Source organism: Perna viridis, chromosome 2 (genome assembly GCF_037379345.1).
Source record: "Perna viridis isolate PV_CMFRI_1.1 ecotype Kerala chromosome 2, ASM3737934v1, whole genome shotgun sequence".
NCBI lineage: Eukaryota > Metazoa > Mollusca > Bivalvia > Mytilida > Mytilidae > Perna > Perna viridis.
In genome coordinates, this window is record NC_142446.1 from 16,050,523 (window position 1) to 16,067,427 (window position 16,905).

The 16,905-nt window shown below is 33.0% G+C and overlaps 1 protein-coding gene across 1 annotated transcript; it reads right to left on the reverse strand.

Moving 5' to 3' along the window:
• Window positions 1-519: 519 nt before the first annotated feature.
• On the reverse strand, window positions 520-13,414 carry LOC148623816 (serum response factor-like). The gene is made up of 8 exons (XM_088565978.1): window positions 13,021-13,414; window positions 12,355-12,618; window positions 9,267-9,474; window positions 8,286-8,399; window positions 7,758-7,865; window positions 4,468-4,620; window positions 3,405-3,460; window positions 520-2,709 (listed from the first exon to the last, which is right to left on the reverse strand). Exons 1-8 carry the CDS (start codon window positions 13,291-13,293, stop codon window positions 2,617-2,619), a joined length of 1,269 nt encoding a protein of 422 aa, XP_088422104.1. The 5' UTR covers window positions 13,294-13,414; the 3' UTR covers window positions 520-2,616.
• Window positions 13,415-16,905: the final 3,491 nt, after the last annotated feature.

Consider the following 16,905-nt stretch of genomic DNA (forward strand, 5'->3'; position numbering starts at 1 on the left):
GCACAAAAGTCATAAAAAATTGTTACTTAAAAGTTAATCTCTTTAAATCTATCAAAATGGTATGAAACCTTGAAGTACAATTTCATAGAGACCTATCCACTTTTATTCAAGTTTTTGCCCAGAAACCAGGAAGATGTTTGTGTTTTGTCCCAAATCCAATGATTTTCATACAATTGCAATATTTGTGTGTTCCTATGAAATCCAAGCTTTTGTATGGCCCCTTGTGTTGCAATTTCAAGAGATCAAACAATATTGCCCTGCTATGTTGCACACAAATCAATCCTAGCCTCCCTTTTATGCTATGGCATATAATGGTAAATTTCATACTTGTATGCTATGGCATATCATGGTGAATTTCATATTTGTATGCTATGGCATATCATGGTAAATTCATAAAGTTGCTTTACTTTAAGACAAGTGTTCACCAAAGAAGAAAATGCTTGAGTCTGCCCCTAATTCCTCTATGGTTCATGTCACAACCTGAAAATCCACGCAAGTAAACAGAACACAAACTGATGATCAGAAGTATCAAAATTTACTGGTATAAAAATAACAATACAAAATCTAAGCTTAAAACATTAACAGATTTGTAGCATAATTTAATTTGAAACAAAATAATTGACTAGCAAAATATTAAATTCTGAGGCAGGATAGAATCATAATCTTTGCAGAAGAAATTCATTCCAATATCATACAAAAATAAAGTCACAGAAACATTTTTTTTATAACTACATGTTTATAATAATGTAATCAAAGGAAACTAGTGATAATATGTTTTACAATCTTGTATCAAATTTACAAGCCAATGATACTTTAACATATATATATATATATATGAAATCATAACAATATAAAACACTTAATTTCTTTAATTATTCAACACTTGAATGAAGTTTGATATTTTGTTTTGACCATTATCTGCTTTCTAGTAATATGCTCTTTATGACCACTTTAAGGACAGAATTAAGAATACAATCAACAGACAAAATTTCTTTTAAAAAGAATATGTATGTATGCTCACAAACTATTGTCTTAATTTATATATTTCAACTGGTATTCTTCTTTAAAGCAGAATAAACAAATTAAAAAAAAAAAGGATGTTTTTATCTTCTTAAAACTTAACTAAATATCAAACGCGTGAAAATGGGTCTGTCACTCGAAAATGGTCATTTTTGTCCATTTCTGGTCATTATTTGCTACCTGTGGGGTTCAACAGGAACCAAAGCACATTCATCCTACAGCCTGAAGACCATGAAGGCTACTGAAGCCAAATACAAAATGTAAATTGTGTTACAGTCACAAGTGGGGGATCGGGAGACCTCTGAAGGGTCATTCGTGTGAAAAAAATGAGGATTTTTTCCAATATTTGGCCTCTGTTTGTCCATAAACCGGAAGTAGTCAATACAAGGGATTGTCATCGAAATGGTGGTGACAGAAATCATTCTTATTTAGTTTCCAGACGAAATAGAGTACTACAGATTAACTCTGCTCAGGCGAGGGTCCGAGAAATGAACCCTACCCCCCCCCCCCCCCAAAAAAAACATTTTTTTTTTCAACAGCAGAAACTCCTGACCTCTTCTTTTAGCTTTCAAGTCATTATTTATTAACAAAGTCTTTATCAGATAGCCTCATTTTAAAGCACAGTCGTGCTGCTTGCAGATGGACACAGATTGAGCTTTTCTAAACTCAGATTTACAATGCCAGAACTGATAAAGTGGAACATGGTCCAATCCCAAACAGGTCTGGGCATAGCACAACAAGGGTTAATTATGAATTTTTAAACTTAGTTAAAATAATGTTTTGTTTCTAAGAACTTGATTGCAATTTTCAGATTCATAAAATTCATCTATTATCACAAAGAGTAATGAGAAGATGGCACACAACCAATTGTTAGAATGATATGAATGATAGATTAATTATAAAATCAATGTCTTCTAAAGAATGACAATTGTTCATATCTGACCACAGGTAATAAACCGAAACACTTTTATCTGGTTTTCCCATTGAAAAAAATCCATAAATATGGCATTTAATTCTAAAATGAATAAAAAATGTTCATTTTCTTGATAAGTGGAAAATATGACAAAATTTTAATATTACCTTTATAGCAAATTAACAGTCACTTATGAAAAAATAAGGTCAAAATGGAAAAGAATACTTTGTAATCTCATTCTTTACTTGATCTGATTCAAGAAGCAAGTCAAAAACAACAAATTTTGTCAACACGTGACCATATAACTGATCTAATTTTTTAGTTTTTTTTGAGTGATGACTAAAACCAGGAAATGATATAATACATACACCAATTGAACTGCTTCAGAATTACATCTCTCCTAACACTATACACTTCTAGTGTTCTGTTCACCATAATAATGTTCAACATTCATCATCTTTCAACACAAATTATAAATCATTACTATTCACACCAACATTAGGGAGCAATACAGTATGCAATGATTTAAAAAAAAAACAATTCCCTGTTACTTTCATAGTCACGAGCATAGCTTAAGAATGTATATACACATGCAGAAGGTCTGATCCTTGACATCAAGTATCCACGACAACAACCTCCAGTATAAGGTATTAGCACCATTCAGGGACAGTGGAAAATACAAATCACTTTCTAGATTTTTTAGCTGAACTAGGCTGTGATAATGTCACTGGTTGTTGTGCCTGTTGTGAGGAGTCGGCTGACCCTAGCTGAACAAGCTACAAAAAAATGGCAGGATTATAGTTTTCAGAAATGAAAGAAACACTGTCAAATCCAATTATGCTGGCATTTTTAGTGATATTACAAGAATTCTACACAATCTTTCACCTGACTCATCATTAGACAATTTTTTGGCTAAATTCTCGTCTTTTTTTAAACCTTTTACATTGGCTTAAGATGACAAAAATCACCAAATCACTAAATATTCTAAAAACAAAATCAAGAGAACAGATTTAACTTGTCTATCCTTAAAACTGAAAGAATATGTATAGCTAATACATGTATAATTCATTAAAGCCTAAATTTCTGACTCGTAAGGCATCAACAGCTACCAATATCTTCCCAAATAATCCAACATTTCTGTTATACTTTCAATTGACTTTACTGGAATACAGACTCTAGTGACGTGGTGCATTATAGCACATAAAGCGATGATGTTTTGTGGATGATTTGTCTTCCCTTGATTACATGACAATCACCCTATGAAATAACTTTCTTAAGCAGTATACTAGAAAACTGACAAGGATATACATTCTTTCCATTAGACAAATTCAAATACCTGTGGAATGATAGGAAGTTCAAATTTTTTCTGGATTGTCCAGTTGAACAAAAATCATAAGGCAAAGGAAAGACTAACTCCATCTCCTGGACATCATCATTGTATGCACTGTAACCTTATCTCTCAACAACTTACCTGAGTGTTCCCATTTAAAGACACTGGTACTGGTATCGTTATAAACTGCTGGCCCCCTGTTAAAACAAACAAAAAATGCAACTGAAATAAGAAGTCAGTATGCATCTACGGAAAGTTCATTCTGGACTCTTTTCATAAAAGACATGCAAGTAAACTGTCACAAAGTTTTAGAAACAAATGGCTAATTAGTGGACATTTTATCAATATTTTTTTTGTAAAGAGTAATGCTACACATGAAGTTATGAAGCAATTCACCTTGGGACTATATCTAAGCTTGGCTGTATTTCGGACCATTATTGTGTCTTTGACACAGCATTGATTTCTTACACAGTATGAATAGGATTATAGAACAAATACATGAAATTTGAAAACAAAATTCCAGTTGTTAATAGTTGGAAGAATTCAACATCCATGACATATAATTTTATTAAAAATCTGCTGAATAGATATGAAACATCTCATTCTACCACCCACCATTTAAACAAAAAACACCAAAAAAAATCAGCTCTTAATTTACATCTGTTTAAAAAAACTAAAAGAAATGAGTCTTAAGGACACCAATGCCTCTCTACTCTAAATACTCAAATAATTAGCAATCAGGAAGTGGTAGTACAAGACAAGCCAGAATTCTCAATACTACCCATCATGCTGAAGCTGTATGCAAGTTCTAAAATAATTTTAATAAATGGCTTCTTAGTGTTCGTGAATGAATTGAATATGTACACAACAATTTGTTGATGATGCATTCAAATTTGATATCCCCATGAACATCTTTTAACTGACAAAAAGTTAAATAGACACATGCAGGGCCAAACAACATAATGGACAGCGGTAAAATTTATTCTTAACCCCTAAAGGCAAGGAAAAGTCTTTAGAACTGTTTTCCATATGAAGTTGTCAATGCAAAGCTTGTCAATTTCTTCATAACCAATTGAGTGTAACAAACCTTAAATCAGATTTGATTTTTAGCTCACCAAGATACAATCAATGTAAGAAAGAATTTAGAAAAACAGTTCAGGAACATACTTTGATATGTAATAACTAGCTATTGCTTAAGTTATACCTTCATTCTGAGATAATGACAATGGTTGAGCAGGCTGTTGAAAGTTAAACACTGAACGATCCTGCAATGTAGCTGTAGTGGGTGCATAAACGATTCCTTGAGGTGTCTGATACATAACTACCCCTGGTGTCATGGCTGTAGCTGATGGTGTACCTACCACAATGAGAAATCAATACTATAAAAAAGACTGAAACTAAATTTTTCTTTTTTCAAGTAATATCGATATTTCATGTCTAAGTTAAAAAGTGGAAGTTACATGAGAAAATAGAACCTTTTTGTGAACTGCTGGGAAGTCAATGATCATGTATGACATATACTTCTGCAAGGTAGTTCTTACTTGATTTGTTAGAATATATTATTCATAAGACAAAAATATATTGATGAGTTGTGTAGAAATTTGTTAACATATATGTAAATACGATTTTTAATGGACAACAAAAAACTGAAGACTTTGTATGGAATCAAAAATCATAGAAATAACCAACTATCATAAACTTCAAAGCTAACAATTTTCATGATTTGTAAAAATTTGTCGCTTATCGGTTTGTGGATTTTCATTTTTAAAAGAAACCCATTTTTATAGTTTTCTGAAGAAATTTCATTGGTTGTTATTAAATGTGTTTAAATAAAAGATGTGATATCAGGACCAATTTCGTATAATGACTAAATAATTTAAAGGGTTTTAAAGCAATTGTTTTTAAAACATTTCGAAGTTCCATAACTCCTATTAAATTTGGGATTAAGAACTGGCTAGAAATCAGGTTACATGAACAAAAAAGCTAGCCTTTCAGTTTTTAATTAGCTCTGTATTTTCATTTTTGGAAATGGATGTGAACCTTGGTGGTATTCACTTCTCAAAATATCAATGTATAAATCAATTCATCAAATTTTCAAAAGCAATCAGACAAAGAACTTTGTTTTGTTTTATCATCTGTACCATATACACTATACTATAGTGTATATATATTTTAATCACCTATAAATAAGACCCCCCTTTTCCTAAAAAATTCTGGAGCTTAGCCTTGACCTTCTTATAGTTGATAGGATTGAACTTTGACAGATGCAACACTAAAGTCCCTTAATTTCCATGTATATCTTGTTAAGATGGAAACAATAAATGATGAAAGAAATATTCACAAGCCATATGAGTTTTTTATTGATGGGCAAGGTGAGACTGACACTTAACATTCAAGCAAATCTTGGTACAACGAATAACTGAGATAAAACTATGACCGCTTCCTCTTTATTACGTATCACTCAGCTAGTTAATAAGAACTGCTATACAGGACTTAAAAGATAGGGCATCTAATAGGACATTAAATAATACCCCTTCACACTGTGTTGTATTCAATAACAAATAATCACATAAGAACAACAGATCAAACTTTAATGTTTATCCACATTCTATAATCTCAAAAGAACTTTCACCTTTTGTCAGCATTCAAAGAAAAATTACTCCAATCAATTGAAAAAAAACAAAAATTAAAAAAAATCACTTATTCATATTTCATGAAAGATAACTCTAATTCATCAACAACAAAAATTAGGCTGTGAAGATCTCAAAAGAACTAACTTTCACAATTTTTCAATGTTCAAAGAAATATAACTCCAATTCATCAAAAATAATTGGGGAGGGGGGGTAAAAGCATCTTTAAAAAATGGCTTTAACTTTTATTTAAATAATACAATCAAACTGAAATTAGAACTTTCTAGTAATTAATGATACTTATGCAGTACAAACATTTCGCAGGGCATGATCACTACTCATTACAAAACAATGAAGCTGCTTCCAGTGTACTGTACTTAAATTACAGGTATTTACTTGATGTCTTTCATTATAGGTGTGGATGATATTGATTGTGGAATAAACTTACTTAATATCTGTAATACAGGTGTGGATGATGTTGATTGGGGGATAAACTTACATGTACTTAATGTCTGTAATACAGGCGTGGATGATGTTGATTGGGGGATAAACTTACATGTGCTAAATGTCTGTAATACAGGTGTGGATGATGTTGATTGGGGGATAAACTTACTTAATTTCTGTAATACAGGCATGGATGATGTTGATTGGGGGATAAATTTACATGTACTTAATGTCTGTAATACAGGCGTGGATGATGTTGATTGGGGATAAACTTACTTAATGTCTGTAATACAGGCATGGATGATGTTGATTGGGGGATAAACTTACTTGATGTCTGTAATACAGGCGTGGATGATGTTGATTGGGGATAAATTTACTTAATGTCATTAATACAGGCATGGATGATGTTGATTGGGGGATAAACTTACTTGATGTCTGTAATACAGGCGTGGATGATGTTGATTGGGGATAAACTTACTTGATGTCTGTAATACAGGCGTGGATGATGTTGATTGTGGATAAACTTACTTGATGTCTGTAATACAGGCGTGGATGATGTTGATTGGGGATAAACTTACTTAATGTCTGTAATACAGGCATGGATGATGTTGATTGGGGGATAAACTTACATGTACTTAATGTCTGTAATACAGGCGTGGATGATGTTGATTGGGGGATAAACTTACTTAATGTCTGTAATACAGGTGTGGATGATGTTGATTGGGGGATAAACTTACTTGATGTCTGTAATACAGGCGTGGATGATGTTGATTGGGGGATAAACTTACATGTACTTAATGTCTGTAATACAGGCGTGGATGATGTTGATTGGGGGATAAACTTACTTAATGTCTGTAATACAGGCATGGAAGATGTTGATTGGGGGATAAACTTACTTGATGTCTGTAATACAGGCGTGGATGATGTTGATTGGGGATAAACTTACTTGATGTCTGTAATACAGGTGTGGATGATGTTGATTGGGGATAAACTTACTTAATGTCTGTAATACAGGCATGGATGATGTTGATTGGGGGATAAACTTACATGTACTTAATGTCTGTAATACAGGCGTGGATGATGTTGATTGGGGGATAAACTTACTTAATGTCTGTAATACAGGTGTGGATGATGTTGATTGGGGATAAACTTACTTAATGTCTGTAATACAGGCATGGATGATGTTGATTGGGGGATAAATTTACATGTACTTAATGTCTGTAATACAGGCGTGGATGATGTTGATTGGGGGATAAACTTACTTAATGTCTGTAATACAGGTGTGGATGATGTTGATTGGGGATAAACTTACTTAATGTCTGTAATACAGGTGTGGATGATGTTGACTGGGGGATAAACTTACATGTACTTAATGTCTGTAATACACACGTGGATGATGTTGATTGGGGGATAAACTTACTTAATGTCTGTAATACAGGTGTGGATGATGTTGATGTTGGTGCTGTTGACTGTAATGGCTGGGGTTGACTTGTCTCTGTCATTGTTTGCTGTAGATTGGTCCCTACACCTAAGAAACACCACCACAAAAAAATTATTCTACATTGTACCACTATTATGATTTTCACCAAATCTATACATCAATAGAGTTTCCCATGCAGATAAATTTGGATTTAAATACTTCAATAGGTAAATCAGTTGTCAAATTTCATCATTTGGTGGTTGATTCTTCCATAAAATTTTCTAATTCCTTTAATTTAAGCTGTTTGAGAAGGAACTAGTCCAAGTGAATTTTTATACCTTTTTTATTGGAATATACAAGTTTCAGTACAATAACATAACTCTGCAAAAAATCAACAGAAAAGAACAAAATTTGAACTGCAAACCCAGACTCTTCGGCGAAAGTTGCAGATAGGGGACTAATAAACATTAGATTGTTTCTTTTCATGTATTTTCATGTATAAATGTAAATGTTATTTTAAAGCCTTACTAGGTATAGAAACAATTTGATTTGAGTTGGGAAGTCTGTACAGTGTTTGACCTGTGGCCTGTTGTTGAACACCTGTCTGGCCATTCTGTTGTTGTATTGGGATCAGTGGAGTACCTTCAAAACATTACACCATGTATTCATTGCAGTTTTTAAATTTCATCTATAAACAACACAAATATTACTAGTTAAGTACATGTAATTACATGTTCAACAAATGTACTTGGAAACATATTTATTACTTATCTGTAGTTTCAGAATACAAATGTATATAGATATATATATAATATCTACTTACATGTACATGTAATTAGGGAATAACTACCAGTACTTTTTTTATTTGTTTATAAGTTGGTATAGAATTTTTTTGCAGTTTATACTCATTATGTGTGATAATACTTAGTGTCAACATTCAAAATGTCTTCTTCACTTCATGTCCAGAAAAATTGAGATTATTCTTTATAATTGAAGTTGAAAAAGTAACAAAAATGCAACAGTTTGTCAAATTAACTGACTCTGTCCTCAAGGATTTTTTAGAGGGGTATAAAATACATTTTGTCTACTTAATAACCATGATTTACTCGAACTTAATTTACTATATAATTCCAAATTCATTGGTTAATTTGAGTTATTTGTAAAAAAAAAATGCTGACTAAATAGAGAACAAGATTCATACGTTAATTCAATGCTCAGTGAGATTTTATTTAATTTAATATTGTCTGTATTGACCAAACTTTTTGTTACCATAGCACCAGTTTTTATCTTACAGCAAAACAAAACAAACATCATAATCTTTTCTGAATTCAAAGTATCTGCATGTGTATAATGTGAGCATTAAAAAACCATAACAAATCTAATTTAATCAAAATTATTTTTATACAAGCTGTATTCCTTATTGAAAGTTATAATTAACGTAACCACTCAATGCAACAGCTTAATGATAGAAGAGAGATAACTCAAAAATTTAAAAACTACTTCTCATACCAGGAGGGACAAGAACTGTTCCAGGTGGTAGGCCTGGTATCTGTACAGCAACATTGGATGGTTTGGAAGGAGTTGGTTGGCTCATCGGGGGTGTGGATGCTACAGGGGTAGGGGAAGTATCAGTTCTCTGAATGGCCTGTACAAGTTCTTGTGTTATCTGATCTGCTTGGCTAGATGCTGTGTACACTGGCTTGTTATTATTTTCAGGCTGAGAAAATAAATTTAAAAAGAGGTCATGTGTCACCTAATAAATCAAAGTTGCCTGTTTCTGTTGCATTTTGTTACAAAAGTACTCACAAAAAACTCATGATTTTTTTTTAGAAAACCTACTTCGTCAGACTTAAGATTTCTCAGGTTGTAAACTGTTAAAAAAGACAACAGATGAAAGTGATACATTGTACATGAAGTATAAGCACTCATTGTCCAGGTGAAGAAAAATAGTTCTTAAAATTTTCAAACCTATAAAATCACATATCTGAGATTTACATAATTCTGTAGCAAATCTTTTGTTTCTGTGTTTACCTTTTTGGTGCCTCTCCTTAAGGTGGAGACTAAGATCTTTACAATCTAAATATAATCTCTCCAGAAGAAATAAATAATCAGAAGAAAGAAACCATTAACCATCTTAAACATGCAAATGAAATTTGCACAAATTTGAAATCTTGGCATCAGAAGTTCCTTTCATCTTAAATGCATTTTAAACCTCCTTAAAACAGTAGGAGCCCATAACAAGTTAATAAATACTAAAAGGATGAAATGTTGTATTAGGATGATTACATTGATTAGAAACAGATGTGGTAGAAGATAAGGTTTGTAGGGAATGCTATGAATCATTTTCACCTATATATAAACAGAGATAAATATTTTGGCAGCTGATGCTAATACCATTACTGATCCATTTACCAACACATGGTCAAAGTATGCCAAAGGCAATCAGCCAAACATGTAGCACACCTATATCACGTCAAATAAGAAGTACATTTTCTACTTCTAAGATAACTGGCAGAATTCTTCTATAGTTATATTTATTTCTCAATAAAATTATTTTTTCTTTCAGTGCTGTATACAAACAATATATAAGTGTACAGGTTAAAGGTTAAAAGACAATGGTTTCTTTATTCACATGCAACAAGATAACTATAATCAAGGATCTCATTTTTGTTCCATCAAAATACGATAATAACTATTTTTAAAATAGTTTTCTAATTTTTCCATTCAAAATGTAATAATTATCCTTTTTTCAAATAATTTGAACACTGTTTCACAAAAAAAAATAATAACTACCAGCACTCTTCTTAATTTTTTTCACTTTATTTTGTTTTATACTATAGGGAGAACTGTATGTTTATTTTTATTTTAATCATGAATGGAGTGTAAACATTTCCCAAATATCAACAAGCTCAGTCATGAAGTTTCAGTTACTATACATATTATGCATGTAGTGTGTGTTAGGTAATAGCATTTCTTATGGATATATTCTAGTTGTGTGTAGATGGTAATCATTTGGAAACATGCCAAACAGAAGCTGTTTCAGTAAATAGCAGCTGATAAGGAGGTTTCCAGTTACAGTCTGAGCCAAATAAGATCATAACTGCCATAAGTGAGCTCCAACAGAGTGATAGATAACACATGCCAACCTGCACATCTGGATTTGTGTGTTAGAAAACCTCTTTGTTCTTGTGAATATTTATTTGGAAGTTCTTATAGCAAGAACCAAATTACCAGATGTACAAAGTAAAAGGGTAAACAAAAACAGACTATATGTACATACAAATTTATAAAAAGTATATATTGTAAACCAGACTTTAATAATGATATGTGATGTAATATTTTGCAATTAGGGTGCCTTGCCATTTAGAGGAAAATTACACATATAATTAAGTCATTAAAAACCTGTCCTTTTAGCACCAACCTTAAGTGGCCTCTGCATTAGATTAATTTTACACATTGATATGAACAAGTGCCTAGGTCACAAAGAGTATCAATGTCCTGTAGCACATCAACCCTAGGGGGACATCATTAATATTTTGGTCTATAGTACCAATTTATCTACTGAAACCTGCAATAAGCATCCTTCACCCTAGTATGGTATAGTAAAAGTATCATAAATGGGTTTCAACACAACAAGAGTACATGTTTTTTTAGGTAAAAATAATTAAGTTAATATTAAAACTTGAAACTTGGGTTTGGCCATCTGGGGGCACATTGTAAAATTCATTATGAGGGCAGCACCGTGCAGTGCCATGCTAAATTGGTCTAGGGAAACCTCTAATTAAATTTGCTCATTCTTTTGTCAATTTTTTTAATTTTCTGATATAAAGGGGTTTCTGACCCCAAGAACCCCCTCTAGACTTCCACTGGTATTGTATATACATGTACAATGTAGATGCAACTCTGCAAACTTTGAACCTTTTGGAAGACTGTTTTTTATATAAAAAATGCATGTTTCATTTTACATAAAAAGTTTACTTAACTATTTGGAAGTGCATTTTTGTCCTGGATTGTGTAAATTGATAATTTGCTCTCCTATTTTTTAACTAAAATAAGAAGAAAAAAAATCATTTAACACTTAATTGTCATTCAGAAAATAGAAGTGTTAAAAACCATGTCATGAAATTTCCTGTCAACTATTTTTAATACATCCTATATTTGGTCACTACATCCTTATAAAGTTGACTCAACATAATCTAAATGTTAAATTGGCAAGTCTCTAAAATTAACTTTGAGTCACAATATACACATTTATTACTTATGAATGACTTTCAGATATTCTGGTATGTACACAAAAATGTACCATGCAATCCCCATAAGTTCAAAATATTCTAAAAAAAAATCAGTAAGATTTATGGTAGTTAATAAAATTGCATGAACACGAATAATGACACGTGGAAACAGCAAACTTCATAAAAATATCAAAGTATTAAGTACAATAGCAATAACATATATATATGTGGACTGGGCTATACTGATGACTATTTATTGCTTGTAAACATATGTATTATCAGAATATTTCTTGTTAACATATGTTAACATATGTATTATCAGAACACGTATTTTTCTTGAAACTATTTTAATAAATCAATAGTACCTTAGCCCCTTCATCTTCACTGACAGCATAGGACAATTCTGTCTCTTCAAATCCAGTTGGGTTCATTCTTTGTTCTATGGACATTGGACCTGTTGATCCTGGTGGTGGGTCTGGGGAGTTCAAACAGGTCTGGATCAATGCCTTTCCACTGTCACTTGTAATCATAGGTTGCAACTTTCTAGTTGCAAAAGTGTACACATGACCTGTCTCACTTGCAACAAGCAACATCACTTGTGTACCAGTAAGTGTTGACAGCTCATAGGCCTAACAATCATACAAAAAAAACTCATCAATGCTTTTAAAGTCTCAATTATATTTGCATTTATTTTTATGAAAAAATATACAAAATATTGAACTTGCTATAATGCAAATATAAAACGATAAAAATGCATTTTTGTCACCATTTTGTGCTCATGGTATACATATGAAACGAAAGAACAATAACCCCGAAAATATCAGAAGTTTTAATTGTACCCTTAACATTTCATGTGTGTACAATTAAGTTGCAAAACTCGCCAAAAGGTTTGCACACCACACATGCAAATATAAACCTCAAAATATTGTTCAGACAAATTGTGAAGTTTTTTATTTGCTCATTTAACCCGAAGTTAAAACTAGACGAGAGCACACGTGTGGAAATTTTGACAACAGGCGAACGAGTCTTACCTTTTTCATTATTCCGGTTTTACGTTTACTAAATGTTGTATACCGTCGCAACTTGTTTTCAATAAATTCCATTTTAATCTTAACTCTGCCTCGCGTCTTTTTTCCGTGTGGCGTCCCTCCGAATCCATCATCTGAATCTGAACCTTCCAAAGTTGATGGATCAATGTTTTCGTAAGTCAAACCTCCAGAGGTGGTGATATTTTTCGGCATAACACTAGAACCACTAGGAATTGTTGGGAAAGCAGGTTGGTTAATAGAATGGGAAGTATTCATTGTTTCTATTATTAAACTTAATCTACTTTTGGGATTCGATGCTTACTGGAACGCTTCTAACGCAAGAATGGGAGAAAATCAGAATCAACTTCCCTTATTCCGTCGACTTGCCATAAACGGATATGCGGTAAACTGTTTTTGTGTTCATCCGCTAGAAATAGCTCAATCTTTTTTGTGTTTTATTGATTTAAATTCTCCAAAACATCAATTGAATTTTAAATATTCAGATTAAATATAATAATAAAACTCTGTTTAGATAAGATAATACTTAATAAAACGATGAATTTAATTATGACCGCCCAAATAATGCGGAAGGATATTTTATGCTAATAACTATTCCTTGTATGGTAAGAGAGTTGTTCTATATATGGTTGTCAGGGCCAAATATGGGAGCTGATTCTTCCATAAATGGAATGAACATAATATAAACAATACCGAGTTTGGAAAACCACGTGTTTACAATGCCAAAGTTGCAAAAATCTTACTAATTTTAACACCCCAGGTGACAATATGGGAATTTGATCAAGACAAAAAATATTATTTTAGAGACTATATTAGTACTATTTAGGGTACAATGTCTATGTATGATCTCTGTAATAGAAAACCCGTATTTATATTTATAGTGAGACATCTTTAGAATAAGTTACATGCATGGGCACAGGGAATAAACTGATCTACATCTTTTTGCCAAGGATTTTTATGGCAGATTATAAAAGTCTTTGATTGTAGCCAATCCTTAAATGAAATTGTCTTCATCGACGTCCGCTTTCTGATTGTAGGTGCTTTCAATGACGTCCGCGTTTTGATTAAAGTTGTTTTAAGAACAAATATGGAGTTTTGCATGAAAATTAGCTTCTTCGTTTCCATAATTATTTGGGGGGGGGGGCATTAGCCTATAATTCACCGTCACAATGGATAACGTCGCAGAAAACTCATCAGCGTATAGAGCTTCAGGAGACCACTAAACCGGTTGCTCTCTCTCCTCTCTCCTCGTCGAGTAAAACCAGATTTGGTTTCTTCTTGGGTGCCAGTCGGGGTTTTCAGAAAAAGGGAGGTTGCTAGGACATTCTTTGTCATTTTTTGTCAATTTCACACCAACCCCTGCAACCCTTGCAACCCCTGTACCCGCCACTGACATGTCGAAAATACTCGGTCAAAGATAGCTTTTCATTGTTAGATATCAACATGTCATACTACACATTTTTGTAGAAAATGTACTTGATATTCACTAAGATAAGTATTCACTAGGATAAGTACGGGTATGACGGTATAGATAGTAATTTCACAGTTCCTTTATTTCGACAATATTTCAGCGATGAAAAGCACAATTCTGTTGTTGTATAGTTTGTTCTTCGTGTCAGTTGTTCATTTGGTGTTCCTGGTGTTGGTACACTAAAATGTGTATACTTGATGGTAAAGCATTTTTTTCTCTGAGATTTTGTCTGTAACTCTGGTCACATTTATACTAAGACTTAAATTATTTAACCGAATCCGATGCATACGTTGGAGGAGCCGTCTTCTAGTTTAGTACATCCCATCCAAATAGTCTCGGTATTAAAAACATAAATCAGCTACACCTGAGGAGGTAAAATAGCGCCCAATTTTAATCATGTTGGTAGCATTAAAAATCTTTTTTTTTATTTAATTGCCGGGTATGTTATAATATCAAATAGGTTTTTCTATCACATTCTCTTACGGATAGAAATAAAACAACTAAATATGCCAAAGGTGCTCACATTGTGGGATTGAAAATGAAATGCATTTTTCTTTAATTTGTAAAAGTCTGTCTCAAAATTTAAAAAATAGATCCGAGATGTTTGCTCTCCTAGTTTCTGAGTCTTGAAAAGTTATTAAATTGTGAAGATGTTGACATTCTATCTGAATTTTGCCCCTTTATACAAGAGAATAAAAAAACAGTTTTAAATTGGTTTTCTACTTAATATTATTATAATGTCTTTTTATATACATGGTCTTGTATTTCTTAAATACTCAACCCTCACTTCCAATAATAAAGAGGAAAATATCACAAAAGAATGCCTAAAAATTTAAATTACACCCATGTTTCTTGAAATGAAAGACAGGTTGGATGATATCTGACTACTGATGTCGGCTAAACATGCTTCGAATGCTATATCAGGCCAAGTTTTACGAGGCTCAGTGACAAGATACACATGGGTGTCATCGGCGTAGCAGTGATAATCCATGTCATGTTTTCGACAAATCTCACCGATGGGTCTTGAAAAGAGGCAGTACAATCTCGGACCTAATACAGACCCTTTCTGTAGGTTACAGACCACCAATTCAACCAATGAGCATTCGGAACGTAGGCAAAAATAGTCCTACGCAGAAATTACCCCTGTTCCTCATAGTGCTGTGAAAAAAGTTCTCATTTCATTTAAAAAATTTAAACAGTTTCTGAAAGGAAAAACATTTCTGTACATTTTATAGGTGCATTTTGCTTCTTGTGATGTGAAACCTAATCTCCATAATGATTTTTAAATGTACCCCTATCTTGTGAAAACACTGGGATTTCCCATGCTATTTATAGACCCTTCACTTCCGGTGACCAGTACTGCACTGCAAGTCTGCTAACCCCACATGCCATTCTGAGGATTGTGAGCTGACATATGTAGAATCATGCTGATATATAGTCCTCTGCAGGTTAAAGTTAAGGTAAAGTCCAGAGAAGCCATTGAATATTGTGAAATTAGCATAGAAGCCTATGGGAAGTGGAATTAGTGGTTTTTAGCCTGTACACCAAATTTAAGTTCCATATCGTCAGAGATCTAGAATGCGGATCCGACTGCAATACGCTGAGTTCTGTTTGTGAGGTACGATCTTATCCAAGCTAGCACTGATCGTAATATTCCATAAGAATGTTCCAGACGTTGGAAGAGAATTCGGTAGTCAATTACGTCAAAAGCGGCTGATTGGTCTAAAACAGTTGTTGGCTAGTGCTACGGTAACGTCATGATGAACTCGTAACCAGAGCGATTTGCTGACTGTAAATTATCTAATAAGGCATTCTGTTGCAGATGAGACTCAATACGTGAACCAACTACCTTTCCCAGAATCTTTGAAGCGAATAAGTTGGATACTGGCCGATAGTTTTTAAAAACGTTTTTATCCAAGCCCGTATTCCTCAAAAGTGGCATCACAATGGCCTCCTTAAATGACGTAGTAACTTGTTCCTCAGAAAAAGATGAATTGATGATTTGCACACCACAGGGGCTTGCTCCCACTATCAAATATGCAGCTCCACTAGTATGGTTATAGACTAGTGGTACTGCATATTTGAGTGTGCCCCTGTGCTCGCACTCAAAAATATCTACATTTAAAATGTTCATTGTCGGAATCTGTATATAAGAATCAGACAAAATCATAAAATTAATTAATCGTGCTCAGAGAAAAAAATCAAACACGAATTTGACAATGTGGGCACATATAGTTTATGGTAGACGAATTGACAGTCCGTTTGTCTTAGTTACGATAGAATGATAGGGGAAAATGAGTTATCTCCATTTGATGATAAAATTTCATATATTACTGATACTAAAAAAGGAGTGAATGCTGTTTCTGCACTTCAGATAGCATTGTGAGTAACTTTTTTTT